This window comes from Homalodisca vitripennis, chromosome 8 (genome assembly GCF_021130785.1).
Source record: "Homalodisca vitripennis isolate AUS2020 chromosome 8, UT_GWSS_2.1, whole genome shotgun sequence".
NCBI lineage: Eukaryota > Metazoa > Arthropoda > Insecta > Hemiptera > Cicadellidae > Homalodisca > Homalodisca vitripennis.
Window position 1 is genome coordinate 118,139,499 of NC_060214.1, and position 22,746 is coordinate 118,162,244.

At 31.1% G+C, this 22,746-nt stretch overlaps 1 protein-coding gene across 1 annotated transcript; it reads left to right on the forward strand.

Moving 5' to 3' along the window:
* Positions 1 to 9,666: 9,666 nt before the first annotated feature.
* Positions 9,667 to 21,762, forward strand: LOC124367989 (THO complex subunit 4-like). Its single transcript, XM_046825252.1, has 5 exons — positions 9,667 to 10,142; positions 13,588 to 13,743; positions 16,251 to 16,398; positions 17,924 to 18,061; positions 19,876 to 21,762. The coding sequence occupies exons 1-5, from the start codon at positions 9,948 to 9,950 to the stop codon at positions 19,992 to 19,994; spliced, it is 756 nt and encodes a 251-aa protein (XP_046681208.1). The 5' UTR covers positions 9,667 to 9,947; the 3' UTR covers positions 19,995 to 21,762.
* Positions 21,763 to 22,746: the final 984 nt, after the last annotated feature.

Genomic DNA, 22,746 nt, shown 5'->3' on the forward strand with positions numbered 1-22,746 from the left:
AGGACACACTACTCTCCTCTGAACCGCTGGTGTTTTCAATAATTACTAAAATTTAAGGTGTCTTTATATTTATATTATTTAATCCGATAACATTTTAAAGGTTACTCTGGGATCAAAAAGTATAGATACCAGAGTTAACCAAGTATAGTTAACTAACTAGTAAAGTGCAATAACGGGAGACATTAAAATCTAGCTTGTTTTTTCTTTCTTTAGTATTATAAAGCAAAGAGTTTACAAATGATTTCTAGCTTTTACGTCGATAACAACGAAATAAGGTATCAGTTTGGGCTCCGAAAGGAAAAACTAGACTGTTATTTTGAACATTCATAACTCGGAATTTTGTGATACAATCACCTCTTACACAAGATGGGTACAATCATACTGGTTTTGGGTATGTCATTTTAGAATTTTAGGAAAATAAAAAAAAGAAGTTATTAAATTACCATCTCAACTTTTATTCTTATCCAAATAATTCTACATTAGTCTCATTATGGAGTTTACAGTCATTACCTTGGCGTGGTATTTTGCAAACCAATACTTAAAAACATTACATTTTTAAACAGGTTTAATTGAACGAAGTTTCTATAATTTACCGCGGCCGGCTCTTCGTTGAACGCCTAAATCGCGCAACTTCTGAGGCAACACAACTCTGAGCATCGAGTTTTTTTTAATACTCGTATATGAAAAGACTTCTAGAAATGGCTGCCGCTAAACCTACTACCACTACCAAGACATGGTAGCGTATAAGGGGACTGGGGCCCCATGAAAAACAAACATTAAAATGGTACCCAGTAGTTCTTAAGAATATTTATGAGCTCTTAAAGCTCAACAATTTCCCGGAAAAAAAATTCTTGATCCCCTGTTTTTTGTAGTGTACTTTATACCTTTTAAACTACCCAGTGCTAGCCTCTCCAAAATAATTTTGTATGTACGCCACTGTCTCAAGAGGTATGTTTCTGGTTTAGGATTGCGTGGAAGTGAGGAATACAAATATATTAGGTATAACTCATTGTATTTATTTTTTAATTGTTAAATCAAAACGCATGAAATGTAGTTAAAATTCATTAAAATTGTTAGTAAATGTATGACACAGTATTTGCGTAAAAGTTGGGAAGGGTACCCCTTGAATACGACCTGCCTGTAACAAAAGTTGCACAATAGTTGTTTGAAAGTGACAAAATAAGAGCGTAAGATATCCTTATCATCCTTACACCATGATACAACGCATGAGTGTCGTCGCGTCACCAATTTCCGGGGAAATGTCCGTATTATTATATTGATTACATTTTTGGTAAGTGGCCTACAAACCATTTTTTAATTAATGATATCCCGTTCACGTAAATAACTAAAGTGGTGACGATTTCAAAGAAATATAAAGTCAAAGCAACAAAAATCCGTGATTCATAACTGCTATAATTCTGTGCATATTGTGTTTTCATATCAGTAAAAAGTAAAAACCCAATTATATTAAAGGTCTCATTTAAATGTATATTAAAAACATAAGGCGTATTAATATTTTTGAAGTCAAACATATACCGTGTATTTTACTAGCGAAAGAGTTTTTATTATTTCTCTTAAGAATCCGTGGATACGTATTAAATAGTACTGTAATTTTATTACGCGCATACTTACTGAAATTAAGTTTTCTGCTTTAGAAAAATATTTTACTAAAGAATTGTTACAATAATTTAGTTGTTTGAATAAATAAACAACGAATGCTTACTAGGACCATGGATCGAGATTGTTACTATAGTTACTATTACAGATGTAATTTTAAAACGTCGTTTAACCATAAGAATAGAAAACACATTTTTTAAATAATAAAAGTCTACAGACCGTCACAATAAAGATGTATGTGTTGGGGTAGGTAGGCTACATGCATTAATGAATCACAGGTTACAATCTCTTATGAGTGTTCTGAATTAGTTTACAAACTTATTTAATTTTACAAGAGAGGCAGTGGTGAATGGAATAACTGTTCAAGACATCGCCCTTCCATTAACTGACCTCAAATCTTTCCAAAAGAGGAAGATACTTGAAGAAAAAAACAACTTGTTACTATATACAACAAAGGCCAGGTGGTATATAGGAGTGTACAACCTATCAGTCCTTTACTACCATGGTACCAAGATATGAGACTTAGCAGAAGGGAAATAGTAAATATAACTAGACTAAGAATTGGACATGTCACAGTTAACAAAACTCTTCATCTAATGAAACTTTATTTCACTCCTCTGTGCTTAAATTGTACTGCAGGAGTAAATGAGACAGCGGATCATCTTCTAATGAAATGTCCACAATTTGAATATGCAAGAAACTCATGTTTCCAACAAATTAGAAGAATACCTGATAATGATACCTCAGAATAACTCAAAAGAATTTTATCTAGTTTTGATGAAAGAGTATATAAGGAAATAAATCGATTTCTGACTACCATAAAAAGAAACATATAGCATAATAGTGAAATAATGATCGGAGGCAATTTAATAGCAGATGAAACCAGTGCAAAACATTCTTTTAAGTGAAAATTGACTTCATGGTGTAATGCCAAGTCAGCCGTGAGGCATTTAGATAAAAAAAACTTATTTATTCTGCTATTCTCTCGTTACCATCATTGTTATCCGTAAAACGAATGTAAAAATATTCGCTAACGCTCAGATAAATTCCATGGAATGTAGGCTAATGTGCCATCATCGATCACAGTGTTGTTTATGATTACTTATTTTATGGTAACAAATGTATGTATTTCAAATTCTCTTATTCGAAGACAGATAAATTTTAACATGTTATATTTTCAACAGTGGGTTGAAATCACAGCTGACTCGGAGTGCTGCTATCAGAAGCTTTGCACTTAAGTCCTAATGTTTCGATTGAAAATATTTTTTTATTAAAATGTATTGGTAAAAACCCCCGGGGTAGACCCCGTAGAGCTGGTTCGATGAATTGTGGTAAAACAGATTATAGCAGTATGGTTAGATGTCTAGAATATCTTAAAAATACAATTTTAGCTCAATATTTTATTTTATTAGAATTAATTAAATAGCACCGACGTGAATATAATTTATTGGCGCAATGTATTAATTTGTTGACTATGTAGACTTTGAGACTGTAGCATCTATATACTCAACGACAAAATGTGTTATTCTCCTGGCATATTTAACAGTATAATATGTTACATAATATATTACATAACTAATATACGAGTATTAGTATTATTCTCCAACGTATTATATGTAAAATTGGATAATTTGAAAGGATAATAGGTCTCGAACAAATGTCCGATAACCTGTCATTTTAACAGGTTTGTTTACCGTTTCAAAACATTGAAACCGAATTATTTGATCCAAGGAATGGCACAATCTGCCTGTAAAATGATGACCCGTTCATAACTTTTACATTTTTTCCCTTTCCCAGTTACTTATCGTAACAGTTTTATTTGAATAAAGAACGCTCAGTGGAGAAACTTTTCAAACCCGTTCCGAGACTACGATTCTCCAACTTTTGCAGCACTTCAGCTGCTCCGTTATCTTATTGCTATCGGGGAAAGTTGGTAATTACACCGACAGCGAAACCATTTCCAGGAAACAAACAGCCTTAATTTTTACTTCATAGTGTGACCATAATAATTAAACTTATCGTGCACTATTGTCAAATGTTAGAGATAACTACTCAGTAAGAAACCATTAATATGTCATAAATGTTAATTCCTTACTGAAATGCTGTAAAATAGTTTATGCTCAGTTACATGAATGTAATAGGTTTACTAAGAAATATAACTAATATGTCTTTAATTAATGACGATGGTTGGTTTGAATGAATAACATGAGTTTTCGTAGTTAAGTGTAACGATAGAAGAAATATGGCGTTTCGAGGACTGAAATCTACTGACTTCTTCAGTTGACCAATACTGAAACATAACTTTACATATTTATTGTTTTCATGTCTAAATTTGTGTTTTAGTATTTCACACCTGAAGAAGTAGACAAATGCCGGTCCTCGAAACGCCGTTTTTATTTTAATGTAATACTTAACTATAAAAAATTAGTGAAATGAATACGACTGCTGCGTCTTTAATCGCGTTACCTGTATGTGTGTTGTGTGAATAAATGAGTTACCTCTAATTTTAGTTACTTTATCTGCGTTTCTGCAACGCAGATTGTATATTTATAAGTTATACAATATGGTAAACTCATATTATCATGCGGTCTTTTAATAATTGGTGACGTCAACTCGTATTTGGGTGAAACATCGGTGACCCTACGACACTGCCCCAACCCCTTCATCCCTTTGGACCGGTGGCGTGGACAGAGCTAATGGTGACTAACGAGGTAAACATGGTTCTATTCTGTTTTCCAAAAGAAGGTCGTAAAATAGAAATTAGCTACTTATCTGTTGCCGTGAATTTCATAAAAGGGTGAGTTGACGTGGAAATAACTACATCTACCTGAGGGCTTGGTAGCTCGCCTTTTAAAGTTTTGGAAATGACTCAGTTTTCTTTTGAAACCTTTAGATAACTATGTTGGGAACATTCATTAGTCTATTCAGGAACTAGCAGATACATATTTTGTTTGAATTTCCTAAAATATAAAACTTCTTATCGCCAATTAATATATAATATTTTCATTCGTCTGTCTGCCATACTCCCCTGATCCGAGATTCCGACGCAGCTACCTCAACAGGAAGTATACTCATCTGTTAATTAGAAGTTATTTCAAACAACCGTTCGTACACCTGGATGTTTACATTTCAAGCCTTTCTTTCCCATTTATTAGACTTTTAACATTAGGCACTTAAATTTGCTCAGATATTTGTAGAGATGTGTCCACAATCAACTTGATGGAAACGCGTTTAAAGCTATACCTCGGTTTTCAAATAATACATTTTTCAAATAATACATTTTTCAAATAAAAGTGTTTTATACAAACTTTGTGTTACAACTTTGTAATAAAAATATGTTTGAAGGCAGATTATGTTTTCAAATACTCATTAGATTATCCTGTTTCATAATTTAATTTCATTTTTGATTCAATTTAAGTCGTGGTGTTGACACTATAATTTCATGTTATGGGCAATTTGAGTATTAAACATCTACCGAAAAAAATTATATTACAAATACATAGTAATTTTTACTAAAAAGTTTTACATTTCTGTTAGAATACAGATTATCTGTTAAATTTAGGAATCTATAACAAATTATGCTCTAAAATAAAAAAAGTTAACCTTATTTTGATACGGCTCCATTTTTGATGACATGAATTATAGAAACTTTTTGTGTTATTATTTTATGACGAGTGTTACGACTATGAACCAGATTTTTTGGGATATCTTGTAATCAGACCCAAAGAAAAATTGCTAAGGAGGAGGATGTGAACTTTTACAGTACCGGTATATATTGTATAAGTATACAAGTGAAAAAATGATTAAAAGTATTACCATTTTTATCCATACAAATTATTTCCTTGAAAAGTCTAGAAAAATGTGAAAAATTTACGTTATCTTACATTATTTTTAGTTAAAATATATAATTTCTTTTGATCATAAATGAATAAATAAACATCACTTCCTGAAATGATAACTTATTTACATTTCTATCTTTAATAATAAATTTAAAGCAAATTATAAAATCGCCTACATTTCCTACGTTAAACGACTGTAAATCCTAGTTGATTTATAAAAAAAAAAACATTTTTACTTTATGTGTCATCAGTGAAGTGTTCTTTAAGGACTATAAGTTTGACTTGTTTTACATTCTCAACCAAGAAACGATTACACTAAAAGTTAAATGGCAAGTTACTTAACCTTCATTTATGTAAAATCTTATCGCTAATTATTTAAGTAATGTAATCAAAGATCTTATGTTAATCTTTATTTTTAGGAGTTAATGTCTGAAGAAGATTGAAACGTTTGGTTTTAGAGGAGAATAGGATTTTCTGCAGGTGTAAAAAAGACCGTAAGACATTAAAAACTAAAAAATATCTTGGGATCATATATACATACATATAAAAAAATGTGTAAAATCATAAAACTTAAAGATTAGTATTTTTTTAACTGTTTTGGATTGCATTGAACTAGTTATATAGTGACCTACATATTATATCGATGAAAGCGTCCCAAAACGTCACATATACTACGTCCGCGTACGTAGGAGTAAAATCGGTCAATCGCCCTAGAGCCGCCCTTGGAAATAGGTGACCGGGGCAATCACCCAAATCCTCGCGTTCAGGTAAGGCAGCCTTGGCTGTAGATCTCGTGATTACATTTGTCATGAAAATTATTTAAATTACAAATAAATGCATAATATTATGTATAGTAAACATGTTCTTGGCCGTTCTTGTTAATTAGACGTGCCACTGCAAATCTGTAGGTTGTTACTAACAGATTGTTGATTGTTAGTAAGTAGTCAACTGATAAATACACTGAATTCCAAAGGCAGCTTGGAATTAAGACATTCAACGACAGATTTCAGACGGATGGCAACACTGATTCCAAGGCCGCGCTCCCTAGTAACTATTAGGTTCTCTGCTATAACATAACCTCAAATCTCCGCCACCACTTCGCTTTCAACTAGTGTGATGGGGCAACAAAATCCAACAACCAAGCAATCGCTCGATTGTTTTACTAAGACGAATGACCTAGTGAAAATAAACACCTATCCCATTACTCTATATCATAAATGTATTCTTGCTTTTTGAATCAATGTTAAATGATTAGTTTGTTTGAATTAAATCATTGCCAACTAAACAACTTACTTGTGTGTATATCCACTGTAGCAAACAATAAACTCACTACTAATGTGAACATACAGTAGTTCTAAATCATAAGTATTTTTTACAGTAGTTTTAATTTAGATAGAAATTAGAAAAACTAAATGAATTACTTTTATGATAAAATGTAATTTTTTTCTCTTGGATACGATTTGAATTGTAATTGCAATACAGTTTTTGTAGGGAGAATTTTTATTATCCGTAATTAACAGTTACTTAAACTGATATTTTTTTAGTAGAATTTAACTTAATCTGTGTTTGCATTCTTTCTCAAGGCATTTCCCTATGGAGTAAAGGTTTGTGTGCTTACACAACACAAGTCAGCTCTTCGCTTCCGATCTATTTTCGCTAGTTTAAGAACTAAGAAGTAATTAGCTTAATCAGCTGAGCCTAGCCTGAGGCTTTGTGCTTTTTACAATAATTGCCATAGAATAAATAATTACAAAAAGAACTGCAACATAAACAAAGCCTATGATAAACAAAAAATAATGTGGTAAACAGTTCCGGGATAGCCTTTACTCCATACACAGAAGAAAACAATCATGACTATCATAATTTGTGGAATATACATATTTGAATAATTAAAACTTTAACATACGATTAGTTGGTAAGCCTAAAACCAGACAACCCTTTACATAAAGCACGAGCGCCGGTCTCCGATATCCTTCTTAGTATCTAGACAATGCGAGAGCGGCTCCTCAAGATGTATTGTTCTTCTAAGGTTACTGCGCCCTTCCTGGAATTCGCCGAACGTTAATTGGCTAGTTTTCACTTTGGGTATGAGGTCAGACAGTAATCCGAAGGGATTTATTGCAGGGCTGTCATGTCTACATTTCAAAGAAAGTTTACCTATTCAAAATATTTTGGAATTTATACTGGGGCTGGTTCTTGTAGGACTAAAGAAAAAAATCAACAAGAGAACGATATACCTTAAAATTATTTCTTTGTATTTAAAACAGTTTATGGATATTTAGAAATTGCAGAATATTAGTTTAAATACATTGTTGTGCCTTATGTGTTTTGTAAAAATAGGATTTTGATTGGCGTTTAACAAGAATGAATTATTTATTGTATGCCGAGAACAAACAGTATGTAGTTGTATTTGTTTAAATAATATTTAAACCTGAAAAGTTTGGTTTAGGCTATAATGTTCATACGAAGATCACAGAATTTAAAAAAATGCCTGAACGCGTTACTTGTGTTTTCAAGGTGGTTCCTAAAATTCCTTTTTCCACTCGTTTTGTGAATCCCTATCAAAGCTTTGTGTTTCAGAGACTGCAAAAACTATCGAAAGATTCTAGCAGGACCAAATTTCTGTTACATAAAATTCTATCTCATTAAACAGCAGTTGATTCAAGACGTCGTCATGTATCGATTATAAGCAACGACTCTGGGCTGATAACCTTGTACAATTACAAAATAGCAATTGGGGAGAGGGTGTATTTACGATTATCCCTCTTTTCAATATTTTAATTTGATAATTGGTTGTGGATATGAGGTTTGTGTTGTTCCGATTTGTATTACTTTGTGTTATTCGTTTTGCTGTTTTTGTAAATACACAAGGAAAACTCTTCTAATTTCCAGTTGCAAATGTAATAAATATTAGGAAACACTTTTTATTTTGTCTGAATAATATATACTGTAATTATGAAAATATAAACACGTCAGATTGTTTTGTTAAGGAATTATTAACTCCTAGCATTGTTAATTTATATTTTAATAACTTGGTTAGTTTTCAACGTATCTAGAAAGATTGTACAGTGTATGGTGAAAATTAAGTTTAAGCCACTACGTTTAAATATACTAGATATATATTAACGAAAGAAGTGTTGATTAAAACCTTTTTTAATTGTACATTATTCATTCAGTTGTATTTATAAAGCAGTACAGTAAATATTAAACCTAATATAAATGGCCTCATTTAATCTGTTAAATCTAGTAAGTAACCGTATTTTGATTCATTTGGCAAAGAGTGGAATATTATATAACTTTGGAATGTTATTGTGGAAAGAGTACTGAGATTACTCTATGTTTGAGATTATATTATAAAAACTTTACCACACGTGATCAGATTCTTTGAGAAGTTTTGACTTTGTGCTATATTTCTTTTTACAGTGTTTCCTAATAATACAGTTGGGAGTTCCATCATACATCTAATTAGAAATAAAATTATTTCTACTTTTTTATGTAATAAATGTAACGAAAAGGAAATGTGTTGTGATAACAATTAAAGTGACAAAAACTCTATAGAGATAAAAAGCTTATTTTTACATTGAAATAATATTGTGTACTATATTCTAATATACAATTATGTACTATATTATTATGTATTATACCAGTTACCCGCTTCTTCGCACGTAATTTCGAAGACTATCCACGTGTATGAGGACTTCTGATTCGAGTGAATTATATTTCCGACGACAATGTTAAGTTTGCCTTATTGCTACGAACAAGAAGATATGTTACATTATTATATATATTTATGTTCTATTTAATTTACTCCGGTTTTAGTAATTTTTGTGCTATAGATGATTTTGTCTTGTTTCCCCGACCAAGAATATATGCACAGATATATACCCTTCGATTTTTATACAATAATGTAGATTTAATTATTATTATTAACTATAATGAGATATTTTCATGGGAGACTAGAACAGTTCAGGTTCTATTTAGGAGCTTTTAATTACGGCTATATTATTTTTATTGATTATATTTTAATGCGTTGTTTCAATAAGTCACATTCAATTATTTAGGATCTGGTAATTAGCTAATTTGCTAGAACTACAAATTTTAAAAAGTACAGATTTGATACAATGTCAATGTCCAGCAACCACAGAACTCGGTGTACATGGTAGAGGGGGAAATCGTGTTTTGCTCTATGCATGACGTCACGGCGGCGATGCGCGCGCCATCTTGTCTTTTAGTCGCCGCCACTCAACTCCATTTCCTTCATTCGTTGTTTGTCTCTCGTCTGAGGAAGTTCGTTGTTGATTAACTATAAGATTTGATTGCGTTTAGATATCCTTGCTGACATTAGTGAGTGTTTTGAACAGTCGTTAGATTTGAGTGCTTTTGGATATCTCTCCTTACATCAGCGTGTTATTGAACCTAGTTTGGAATACTTTCTAAGTCATTATTAGTTACGGTATCGTGAATAATAAGAAAGGAACATAGTTCATCATAATGGATAAGGTAGAAATGAGTTTGGACGACATAATAAAACAAAGCAAGGAATTTAAGAGCACTGCAAGGAGAGGTCGTGGACGAGGAGGTTTCCGTCGGGGTGGACCAACTCAGAGCAATACCAGAGGTGGTGGAGGACCCATGAGAAGCAAGAGAGGTAGATTTAATTCAGCAACGAGAACTCCCTATTCTCGAGTAAGTACAGTTTCTATATTACAGCTTAATTAAGAATCACTAGACTACCATGCAATTGCAACTGTGTTAGCTTATCCAGTTTTTATATTATAGGCCTAGCCTATATTCAATTAGTAGCCCCTTAGCCTAAACCAACTGTAATAAGGGTTAAACCCAGGTATCATCTGTTTTTCAGTTATGATAGATACCTACCTACCTGATTTCTAGTTTAAGGTTGGCCTCTCCTAGCACAATATAATTATTGGGTTTAAACGCCTATGTTCAGCCTATGTAACTGTTTGTTCAGCATTTTGTTACGGCATTTTAATTGTTCTAATTGATGATTCAATATTATCAGTCATTCAAGTGATGTAGCTTGTGTTTATTTTACTGCAACTGTGTGTTCAGGTAACATAAAATGCAAATTTTAATCAAAACTAATTGTGTGTTGTGAGTTTGTTTGGGTAGGGTACTATAAGCGGATCAGTTTCTTTATATCGAAATTGGCAAACGATATTACTTAATCATAACCATTGATATAATCAATTGATACTGATTAATTATTTTGAACTATTAACTTAAATAATCCATATCAACAGCTGTAAACACTTAAAAATAATACTCTAAATGTAATATTTCAATTTTATATAAGTAACATTTGATTATTAAAAATGGCAGTCAATTTTAGAAAACTAGACAACATTGTTTGGAAAGATGATAAGACATGTTTTTCGTGACTTCAACATGTTGGACTCATACAGAAAAACCCATTATGTGAAATTTGTGGGAAAGAAACAACTAGCCTAACTGTGAGAGGAGCAAATATGGTAGTCTTCAGTTTTCCTAATTTTGGTTACAGTATAATAATTTGTTGGATCACTAAATATTAAATTCATATTTTAATTTAAAACATATGATTTTTATTAAGGACTATAGATACTTTTATATCGATTGATAGTCTAGGATTTGAGATGCGAATATTAGGTATAGATGATTACATTCTTCTATATAAAAAACCGGGTCCGCGTATCGTACCCTACTTTTCTTTGGGTATTATTTTTAAATCAAGAAACATTTTAGCCTACAGTATGTTTAGGTGAGATAGAAAGATTATACCTAAATAGAGAAATAAAGTACTTAACTTAAGTGGTACAGAAAAGCTCAGTAGGCCGAGTGCTATAAATAATTATTACTTTTGTGTCTAAAACCATTTTTTAAGTATGACAATAATAATAGCCTAAGCCACATTGATATATTCATCAAATACTCAAAATAAAATAATTATAAAAGTAATAGTTTTACCTCAATATAGCTGTGGTATAAGCCTAGCCATTGTTATTTTGCCGGGTGAGTTTAAATCAGTGGGCACAGTTTTTTGTATCGATATTAACAAAATATTTTTAAAGTTAGATATGTCAATATAATCTAATGTTGTAGATAAATAAATCTTAAAGGTAGAATAGGAGGGTAGACTTTAATAACTGGCCTACATTTGTTATTCGGTTGTTTTTATTGAATGGTTCGGTGTTTTTATTTGAAGGAATAATTCAATAGGCTATTACAATTTTTTCAACTTATTAGTTATGGTAATAATTGTAATGTAGACAATAAACAACAAGAAGAAACTAATATTGTGAGAATTAGAAAATGGTGATGAATAGAATATATGTGAGATATTTCTCACAAGTGACGAGATTTGTTTAAGTTAAGTAGCTTCCACATGTGGGGTTGACTCCTGGTAACACATGGGGAGAATTCTTTCCTCCATTTTACAAAAGCAGTTAACTTACTCATTAATACCAATCAGGGCACGTTATAATTATTGTAAGGTTTCTTTTATATCTAAGTCTACGCCATACTTGGTTTTGTTGTTTTGTAATGTTAGTGTTAAACTTGTGTTTTTTAAAACTGTAATGTACGAGATTCTTCTTGTTACGGTAATTTATTATAACTCTTATTGTGTAAGATTTTTACATATCGGAGTTGGATAATATATCGAATTGTTAGATAAAAACAACCAGATAATGAGTGTAGGCCACTTATTAAAGTCTTCCTGAGTAGGATAAGTGGATCTGGTTTTTATATCGAAATTATCAAATGATATTTAATTATTATACACATTGATATAATCAATTAATTTTAATAATAACTCAATCATCTGTACCAACTGTATACACATTTTCATATTCTAAACCAAATTTGTTATATAATTAACTTCTTTTAAATAAAAAAGATAGTTAACTTTAGTAAACATGAGAGTATGATAAACGGACTCGGTTTTTCTATCGGTTAGTACAATCATCGATTCTTAATATTCATTAATCTAATACACGTTTATAAATCATAGCAACATCTATAGTCATAATAACAATATTGTATTTTTAGTTAAAATAATTAGTATAATGCACAAAGTGATAATCGTCTAAAAATAATAAATGAACTCTAACGATCAAACAAACAATTTGAAGTGGAAATAGACAAAATTTATAAATAATAATGAAAGTTATAACAATATTTATGATAATATGAAATACGCGTAATTATTTACATTTTTTCTCTTGGGTAGCAATGATTAACCACTTTTGAGAAGTGGTTAAAGCATTTCTCTAGAAAACCGAAATTCTCTTCTGTACAAATACTCACAGAGCTCATCTAGAAGCTGGTCGGCTGATATGCCACTTTAAAAAATTTGGTTTCACAGTCATCCACTAGCTTTCGACTTCGACTGTCAGTTACTATTTATAAAAGAAAATACGTTTACTATATGAAAACGTGTTTATAGTTTATACAAGTTATTTGTGGTTCAAAAATCAGATTCGGTTGGTTATATCAAAAATTATAACTAAGTAATATTGTTTGTCAATATCGGTATAAAAACTGGGTCTGCTTATCGTACTCTACCCTAGAAAACTAAACAGAATAACACTTAAAGAAGATTTACTGTGTCTTTCTCGGTTTCGAAATGTTTGTTTTATTGTTTCATTTGCTTTATTATTTAAATAACATTTTTCCTGTCCGGTCACCTATGTTAATTTTATCGTTTGATTAATGGTTATGGCTCCTTCATTATTTATGACATTACTTAATTAATTGTTTAAACCATTTCTATTAATTTAAAACATGTGTCTTTTAGTATTTTAGATGCGTTGATATCGATTTGATTGTTCTGCCATTCGATATATAAAGTATCGATGATTGTAATAAGTGATATAAAAAACCCGGTTTTGCTTATCGTACTCTGACCACTTATGATTTGCACCAACTGTAAAAAGTCAAACCATAAACATCATATTTTTAAGTACGCTATGGATATAAAACTTGGTAAATCAACAGGTTTTTCCAAGGATTAAAGATTATTTTGATGGGCATGTTCATAAAACAATGTTACCTCTTTGTTATTTAAGTGCTTCTAAGTTGGCCAATTAATTCATTCGTACGCCATTAATCATATGTAATTATTTTCCAGTCTCCTGGTGATATCAACAGCCGTTGGCAGCATGATATGTATGATGGCCCAGCTTTCAATAGGAGGAGGGGATCAGGAGGCCTAGGCGTGACAGGCGGTCGTACAAAACTAGTCGTCTCAAACCTGGACTACGGAGTATCAAATTCAGACATACAGGTATGTAAACAGAAAGTATTAATTGTCATATCCAAGAACAAAATAGTTGAAACTTGACTGTATCTTAAAAGTTGAATTATTTAACCTAAATACTATAATTCAAATAGAGATATCGGACAACATTACAAATTATTATTATAATTTTCAAATAGAGATATAGGAGTACATAATAAATGATTATTGTAATTCAAATAGAGATATAGGAGGACATAACAAATTATTATTGTAATATCAAATAGAGATATAGGAGGACATAACAAATGATTCTTATAATATCAAATAGAGACATAGGAGTACATAATAAATGATTATTGTAATTCAAATAGAGATATAGGAGGACATAACAAATGATTCTTATAATATCAAATAGAGACATAGGAGTACATAATAAATGATTATTGTAATTCAAATAGAGATATAGGAGGACATAACAAATTATTATTGTAATATCAAATAGAGATATAGGAGGACATAACAAATGATTCTTATAATATCAAATAGAGACATAGGAGTACATAATAAATGATTATTGTAATTCAAATATAAAGATATAGGAGGACATAACAAATTATTATTGTAATATCAAATAGAGATATAGGAGGACATAACAAATGATTCTTATATCATCAAATATAGACATAAGAGGACATAACAAATGATTATTATAGTATCAAATAGAGATATAGGAGGACATAACAAATGATTATTATTAGTGGCAAGTATTGCTGCAGTGTTGAACAAGTCAAAATTAAAACCAACATTGTTAGGTTAGTTTTTATAACAGGCCCCTAACAATTACACGTAATGTATTCATTGTATTTTTTTTTCTAATTGTAAATCAAATTTCTTAATAGAAAGGCTTGGTAAAAGTACTATTTGCAGTAAATTTTGTTACCTCCGATGTTTCCGTTTCACTTGATTTTTTTAACCACGCCAAAGTAGATTTGTAGTTATAGATATAATAAACTCTGCTACTTTTATGTGTATAAAGTATAATATTTTTAAAACCTTTTATTCAGTTTATAAACCCTTTGAGTGCCACAGCGTCGCTAATTTTGACGGTACGAAAAGTGCATAAAGTGCCAGCGTCGCCAATTTTGACGTTTCGTATTTCGATAATATTTTATATAGTACAAGATTATTTTGGCCAAATAATCAGACGGCTGTATTCAATAGGTTTCAAACTATCAATAAATACGAGTTTTATGTTGTTTCTCTACTATTTTATCTGTGAAACTTATGTTGTTTGGGTACTTATCAAGAAGCCACTATTTTTGGACGAGTTTTCCTTATCGGGGACAAAATAAATTATAGTATTAAGAACAACTGACTTTATTTAACCTATTTTGGAATTTACAAGTTATTACGACAATCAATTAAATCAAAAACTATAAGAACAACTTCATTATTCGAAAATGTCAGGTCATTCGTGTGTCTATTTGGAGACGATTTGGAGATAGGAAGTATGACTCATCGAGTATTTTTAGATTCATTATGGAAGAAGGAACGTATAATGAAGTTTATTTTGATCTCTGATAAGGAAAACTCGTCCAAAAATAGTGGGCTGTGATAATACCGAAGTACCTGTACGATGATTCTGTCTTCCAGTCACGCGACGTAGCGGACGAGTACCGTGTTGCGTAACGGCCTTTCTCATTGTATATGTGCCGATAACCAAGCATTTGAGTAAATACAAAATAAAATAGTAACTTATACAGTATTTTACTGTATTTCTTTACAAAAGTAATGTATGATTTGAGTTGTGTTCAAGCGAAAAACGTGAGTTTTCAGTGTAAATATTATTAGGGTTATTATTTAGTAAATGTAAACTTTTACGTAAATATGTTAGCAAGTATTTGTTTCTAAATTTACTAATCATATTTATTTGTGTTGTATTAATGTTTTATTAGATTTATTGGGAAAACTACATCATTACTAAGTAATTTCTAAACTCTGACAAATGAAGTAGGCTACAGTTTATAAAATGTCGGTACCGGGCAGCATTTTGTTAATACATATAATGCCATGTTTTTAAAATTCTAGAATAAGATATTACACGTGGGTTTTATTTAGAATCATATGGCCTTTATCATGGTATAAAGAAAAAAAATCTTAAAAATACTGTATACACACAAATTAGGTTGAAACTTAACTTTTTATACAAAAGTAAAAAACTTTTTTTATAAATACTGAAATTTTTATATTTTTATAAATCAAATTTTATTTGTAATGATATGTATCATATTCTGCATTTAATAAGAAAAACAACAACAACAAAATGATGGAAATCTGTTTGGTAGTTATTTTACAACAGCTTTTTCCCCAAAAGCTTACAAATATGCGAAAAACAGCGTGGCACTTTATGCATATGCCTTCGGAAAATACCCGTGGCACTCAAAGGGTTAATCAAGCTGAAACCAAAGATTTGTTTTCACAGGAACTCTTGTACAATATTTCTGTAAATATTTGTGGTTACAATAGTTTGACGTCCTCTTTGCTTTTTCCAGGAGCTCTTTTCAGAATTCGGCCCTCTTCACAGTGCAACGGTGAACTATGACAAGTCTGGCCGCTCCATGGGCTCGGCTAACGTCGTATTTGAGCGAAAAGCAGACGCTGTCAAAGCTTTGAAACAGTACAACAGTGTTCCTTTAGATGGTGAGTACTTAGTTATTTGTTACAATTAATTGGAATAAAAGGATTACAAGCTTTAGAATATTTGCCATCGGTATGATACTAGAAAAACCCTATGTTTTTGAGTATGTAAATCTATACTCTTGCTCTTTTTCATTTTTTGAAAGTGCACTTGTAACAGTAACTAAATAATACTAAAATTGTTTTAAATTAAAGTTATAAGGGAAATTAGTTATTTTTATAAAAGAAATGTAGTAAATTCGGTTAACCCTTTGAGTGCCGCAGCGTATCTAATTTTGACGTTTGGTATTTCAATGATATTTTATATAGTACAAGGTTATTTTGACCAAATAACCAGATGGCTGTATTCATTAAGTTCTAAACTATCTATAAATGCTAAAAGAGTTTTTTTATTGTTTCCTACTCTTTGATTTATGAAATATATTTTTTGGGTACTTATAAGGAGGCTACTATTTTTGGACGAGTTTTCCTTATTGGGGATAAAATAAATTAAAGTATTAAAAAAACAGACTTCTTTAACCTATTTTGAAATTTACAAATTATTATGACAATCAGTGGAAACAAAAACTAAAAAAACAACATTTTATTACAGTATTCGAAAGTGACGTGATTCATGCGTCTAGGCTTACTTGAAAGGCCACCTGTGTAAGCCTCTTTGCAGGTAATTTGGAAGTATGACTTATTGAAGTTTATTTTGGTTCCCGATAAGGAAAACTCGCCACAAAAATTGTGGGCTGCGATAATACCGAAGTACCTATGAGATGAGTTTGTCTTCCAGTCACAATGTAGCGGACAAGTACCGCTTTGCGTAACAGCGATTCTTGTTGTTTATGTGCCGACAACCAAGCATTTGAGTAAATACGAACTAAAATGGTAACTTTTACTGTGTTTTACCTTATTTTTTTATAAAAGTAATGTAGTGATTTGAGTTATGTCCCAGCAAAAAATGTGTTTTCAGTGTAAATATAATAGGGTGATTTTGGTTTTACAAAGTTCCTGATACCGATAGAAAATAAATTAAGCAAGTATTTGTCTCTACATTTACTAATCATACTTATTTGTGTTGTCTTGATTTTTTATTTGATGATGTATTATGAAACCTACACTATTACAATGTAATTTTAAACTCTGACAAATCAAGTACAATTTATAAAGCAGCATTTTGTTTACATATATATAATCCCATGTTTGTTTTTATTGTAGAATCATTATTATACATGGGTTTTATTTAGGATTTTATGGCCTTTATCATGGTATAAAGAATAAAAATCTTTAAAATACTGTATACACTCAAATTAGGTTCTAACGTAACTTTTATAACTAAGTAAAAAGATTTGTTTTTGTAAAAACTGCAACTTTTATAAATTACATTTTTTTGTTACAATGTGTCTCATATTCTTCATTTAATTAGAAAAAAACAACACGTGACTTGGGGGAAATGCCGGCGGCACTTAAAGGGTTAATTATGTTCTAAAGATGATTGTCTTCTTATGTTATGAACCCAGTTAAATATGTTGAATATTTGCAGGTCGGCCCATGCACATTGAATTGACCACGTCTGATGTTGCCGTTGTGATGCAGCAAGCAAACCGAGTCAGTGGAAGTGGAGGCTTCACCCGCAGACCAAGTGCTGGTGGACGTTTTGGTCGAGGAGGTGGTGGAGGAGGTGAGGATTGTTTTGATTTTGTTAAAATCTTTTTATTTTGACCTCATCACCATGATATGATCATACAGACAGAAAAAATTCATTGAAATTGGTGTACTACTTTTAACCCTATGACTGATGACCAAAAGCACAGAAGTGCATCAATACCGCTTGTGAACTGATAAAGACGGCACGGTCAACTTTCCGTTATTATTACGCGGAAAACCGTTTAGGTATAAAGATATAACTTGCACCATTTGAATTCTCTACTCATAAATAACAATTCATTTTGTATAGTTTATATTCGTAATATTACTCGTCAGCTGATATCGATCCAAAGGCCACACGGCATACAGCTGACAGACTATGCAGCTGGTAACACGCTGCACGGCCTAGACAAATGTTGCTACTGTTGATAAATTAAGGCGATTCTTGTTGTTCAAATAACACACGTGAACTATTGGATGATGAAAGTGACGTATCGGTAAATGAAGTGGCCATTAGTGCAGGCTTCGGTAGTAGATAGTTGATGTGGAACGAGTGACCTCCTCGTTGACATTTTTCCTTTTGGGAGGTAGAAAACAAGAACTGATTGTCATAATGACGTAATTTTCACTAAATCAAATAAAGTCTGTTCTTTATAATAATCTAGGTTTCCGGTAAGAGAAACTTCTAAAAATAATGGCCCCGTGGATGTTAATTCAAATTATGTACATTTTTAAAAGATTGCTAGTCTCTCTGTCCCGTTCTAAATTATATATTTATCTTAAAGTGTAACATAATTTAGATTATGTATTTAATTACAAATATATTATTTTCGGTCCACTAAAGAAAAGTTGCTTTTGTTACAATTTTCCAAATTGAAGTATGCTAATACCTGTCATTGTACCGAGTGGACTCATGGAACTCTAAAATAGTTATTGTGTGGTGATAGGTTGTTGTATTAATTAGATTTTTGTATAAATGTCAATTTTATTCCCTTTCATGTATTTCACTTCAATTCTTATCACAAAGCAAATGAATGAGTATATTCTAATAGACTTGTTCTGAAATACAGCAAACAGACCCACTAATATGTGTTGTGATGAATAATTCTCAAAATGCATAGGGTTGCCTATTTAACAAAATTCTGTGATAAGTATGGGAGAAGTGTTATGGTCACTTCCTGTGCATTTATTTCATTAACACATTTGCTGCTGAAAAAATTTAACTGGTCATGGTAAATGCGGGAAAATATTTTTTTTACTTACCCAAAATGAAGTCAGAGCAGCCAAAAAGGTTGTCCCGGTAACCCCATTGCCAGATTTGGTGATGTCATAACTGTGACAACAATTTTTGTCAGTCGCACCTAGCGCCGTTCTCCGCTTAGTCAGTACTGCAGGACACTGTGTCTATTACTCCCGAATGGTACTGTCACTCGCGGAAGACATTATCAATTGCAAAAATAGTGAAAAAAAATGTTTTCCATAAAAAACATGGACTGCACTCACATTGGCAGAACTCTCTGAACTTGAATCGGAATCGTCCTGTTCACTCATAGTCTTCCACTAGTTCATTGTCGTCCTCCATGTTGCCTAAATACAATAATTAACACACATACACAGTCACCTTACACTATACACTACGTACGATAAAACAATACAGCACAGACAGCGAACGAAAATTGCAAACCACGAACGGATTGCAAATAAACAACTTATGAAACAGGCACAACGTTCCACAGCAACTGCTAGGCTCACACTGAGGCAATGGTGGCCAAGCGAATGTGTTAACCACTTGCTGTCTGAAATTACCAGTTACATCCGTAGAAGTTCACCCATGATTTCTTGTTGCAGGCTTCAGAAGGGGTGGACGAGGCGGGGGAAGAGGTGGCGGACGAGGAGCGAAAAACAGCGTCCCTACTGCGGCAGAGTTAGATGCAGAACTAGATGCCTACGTCAACAAAATAAAGTAGTGTAACCTGAAAGTGAATAAAGTGTATATGTTGTTAATGGAACAATTTTTGTACAAATTCTAGACCTATTACCAATTTAGTGGATTGAAATGATTATAATGATAAAAGACAGTCGTTTTTGCTCCATCTTGTTATTGCAAAAAGTGCAGTATTGAATTCTTATTATTTTAATTCACTACCAGTAGTGTTTATTTCGATTTCAACAAATTTTATTATTTTGTACTTAGGATATTTATACGTACAGAAATCTCATACCTGTTGGCATGTAAGCCCATTGTACGGTATCATTCAAGCCAAACGTGAAAATTGTTTTAGGCTTATGCAGTAGTTGTGTTTTATAAGTATATCAGATTAAAATATATTCTACTTTTTATATGATTCTCATTTCTCATCCGAAGTTTTGTAGTGTTCGGTTTGTAAGTTTTGATTGGCAGGTTATATTCTAGTAATTGTGTGTAATTTAAAGTGTAGGCCTTCTATAAGGTGTTGCATTTTTTTTTTTTTAATTTACCTGCTTTAGCTGATAATTAGTTTAATTAAAACTTGTCATACATTGAATAATATTTCTCTTAACTTGAAATTACTTAAGATTTTAAAAGGAGGTAAACAGAAATTTCAGTGACAGCACTAACTAAATCAGTAAATGACACTTTTGTTATCTTCTTAATCAATTCTTGAATTTTTCTCTTTAGTGATGGATTTGAAAAACTGTGTAAACAGTCCAGTCTCGAAAGTCTGTCATTGAATTTACTCTTGTTGCCAATTATCGTGTTCTAAAATTCTCAACTATATAATTGTTTAATGTATTTATATACTTGCCATTGATGTATAATAGCCTAGATTAATTTGTCGGTAAAGAATTAGTAGGCCTAAAATATAATCAGTAATTTTTAACATGTTCGCTGATGTGAGTACTTTTCAATTGCTTTGGTGGAAGCTTCAAATGTGATGTTTTTAATTTAGTAAAGTTTTGTTTGTAAAGTTGATTCAATAGTAATGGAGTTTTTAAATGTAAAATATACAATCGTTATTCAATGTTCAAGAATCATTGAAAAAAAGAATTTATTGAGTATTAAATTAAGATATTCATAATCAATATAGTTTAATTAAAATTATCATCATGAATTATGTAGAGCCATAATCTATATCTATTTATTTCTTCCAAATGAAAGATTTTGGCCTGATCTTATTACCAATATCTTGGATTTTTTGCATTGTTTTTTTGTTGTAGATATCTTCGGTTAGTTGATATTAAAACTTTTGTTATTTACCTAATTTTAATATGGTTTGATAACTAATATAATTTATGTTCAAATTACAATTTGAACTGCATATTGTAGTACCTCCATGGAGATATTTCTTTTACAGAAAAGTTTCTGGGCGAGAAAGTGTAGTTTTATTAGTATATTATTTATTTATCTTTTTATAGTATTTGGGAGATCCTTAAAATTCGCCAATTGTTTGTTTCAATAAAAAATACTTTGCTATCTACCTTGATCATGTGTTGATCATAATATGTGTGTGATCATAATATGTCCATCAGCTAACATGTTAAAGATGCGTAATTCAGCATGTGTGCATGTCCACACGAAACCTGTATATATACATAGAATAATTTTGAGTTTATTTTAGATCGTATTGCTTTGTCAACTGTTTTGATAAAGAAATGTATTGGAATATTCCTGAATTACTTCACACTTATGTTATTTGTTAAAAAGAGACTATCATATTTTGAAAAACTTAAACAATTAAAAAGCTTTTCTATAAACTGTGTCTGTATTTTTCAACCCTGTCTGTAATTTATATTAGGGACGAATACTTAAAAATATCGAGAATTCTTCTGATTTATACAATTTTATGCTGAATATTTTTCAGTTTCTAAAACATTTTTTCTCTAATCTAAAGACATCTTACATGTTTTAGGACCAATTTAATTTGTCTCTTGAAAATCAGTTTCCTTCTAAGAGATTGTTATTTTTATAGTCTTACATATCTACTTCAGATATAGCCTACTTGTTTTACTATTGAAGGTATTGGTAAAAATCTTTGAAATTTCTAAAAATTTCAGTTAGTAAATTTGCAGTTACTAATAAATGTTATTTTACAGTTTTTTCTGCACATTGGAACTATTGGAGATATATATATTAAGATCAATAAATTATCACTATAGCCTACTAAATAATTTTAAATATCTTTTCAAGAACATGTACATTGTACAACATCAGCTGTTGAAACATAGTTTAAAATTAATTTCCAACAGTACCTATGCTTGGTTCAAAATATGTTGGATGATTGTATGTTTTTAACATTCGCCTTTTAACATAATTTAAAAAGAAATTTTTAATTTAATTTAAAAACAATGTGAAAAATACTTTTAAAAAATTTGATTAATTGGGAAGCTTATCAGTTGAGGGGCTGGAAAATGTCATGTCTTTCTGTCCGTACAATATCTCGAAAACGAAAATACTTATAGACATGAAGTTTTGTAAGTTCCATTTCTATAAAGAAATATTGGATAATGTTGCATGTCATGCTCAATGTTATTTAGCTGAGCATTGGCAAATATTTTTACATTGGTATTCTGGACAAGTATGATGGCAATGTGAAAATAGCAGAATAAATAAATTTGTTTACTGAACAAACTGAATACAATAATGATATTTTAACATGTGACATACGAGTATTCTATTAAACATGCAGCATAGAGGTATGCCAAGTCGTGGAACTGTAGCATTGAGTTGACGGCAGCCGT

What these genes read in the sequence shown, in the direction of transcription:
- LOC124367989 (XM_046825252.1), top strand. Translation starts at nt 9,948, where the DNA reads ATGGATAAGGTAGAAATGAGTTTGGACGACATAATAAAACAAAGCAAG. An exon ending in TATCAAATTCAGACATACAG is followed by an intron (nt 13,744 to 16,250) that starts GTATGTAAACAG and finishes TGCTTTTTCCAG; the next exon opens with GAGCTCTTTTCAGAATTCGG. An exon ending in CAACAGTGTTCCTTTAGATG is followed by an intron (nt 16,399 to 17,923) that starts GTGAGTACTTAG and finishes GAATATTTGCAG; the next exon opens with GTCGGCCCATGCACATTGAA.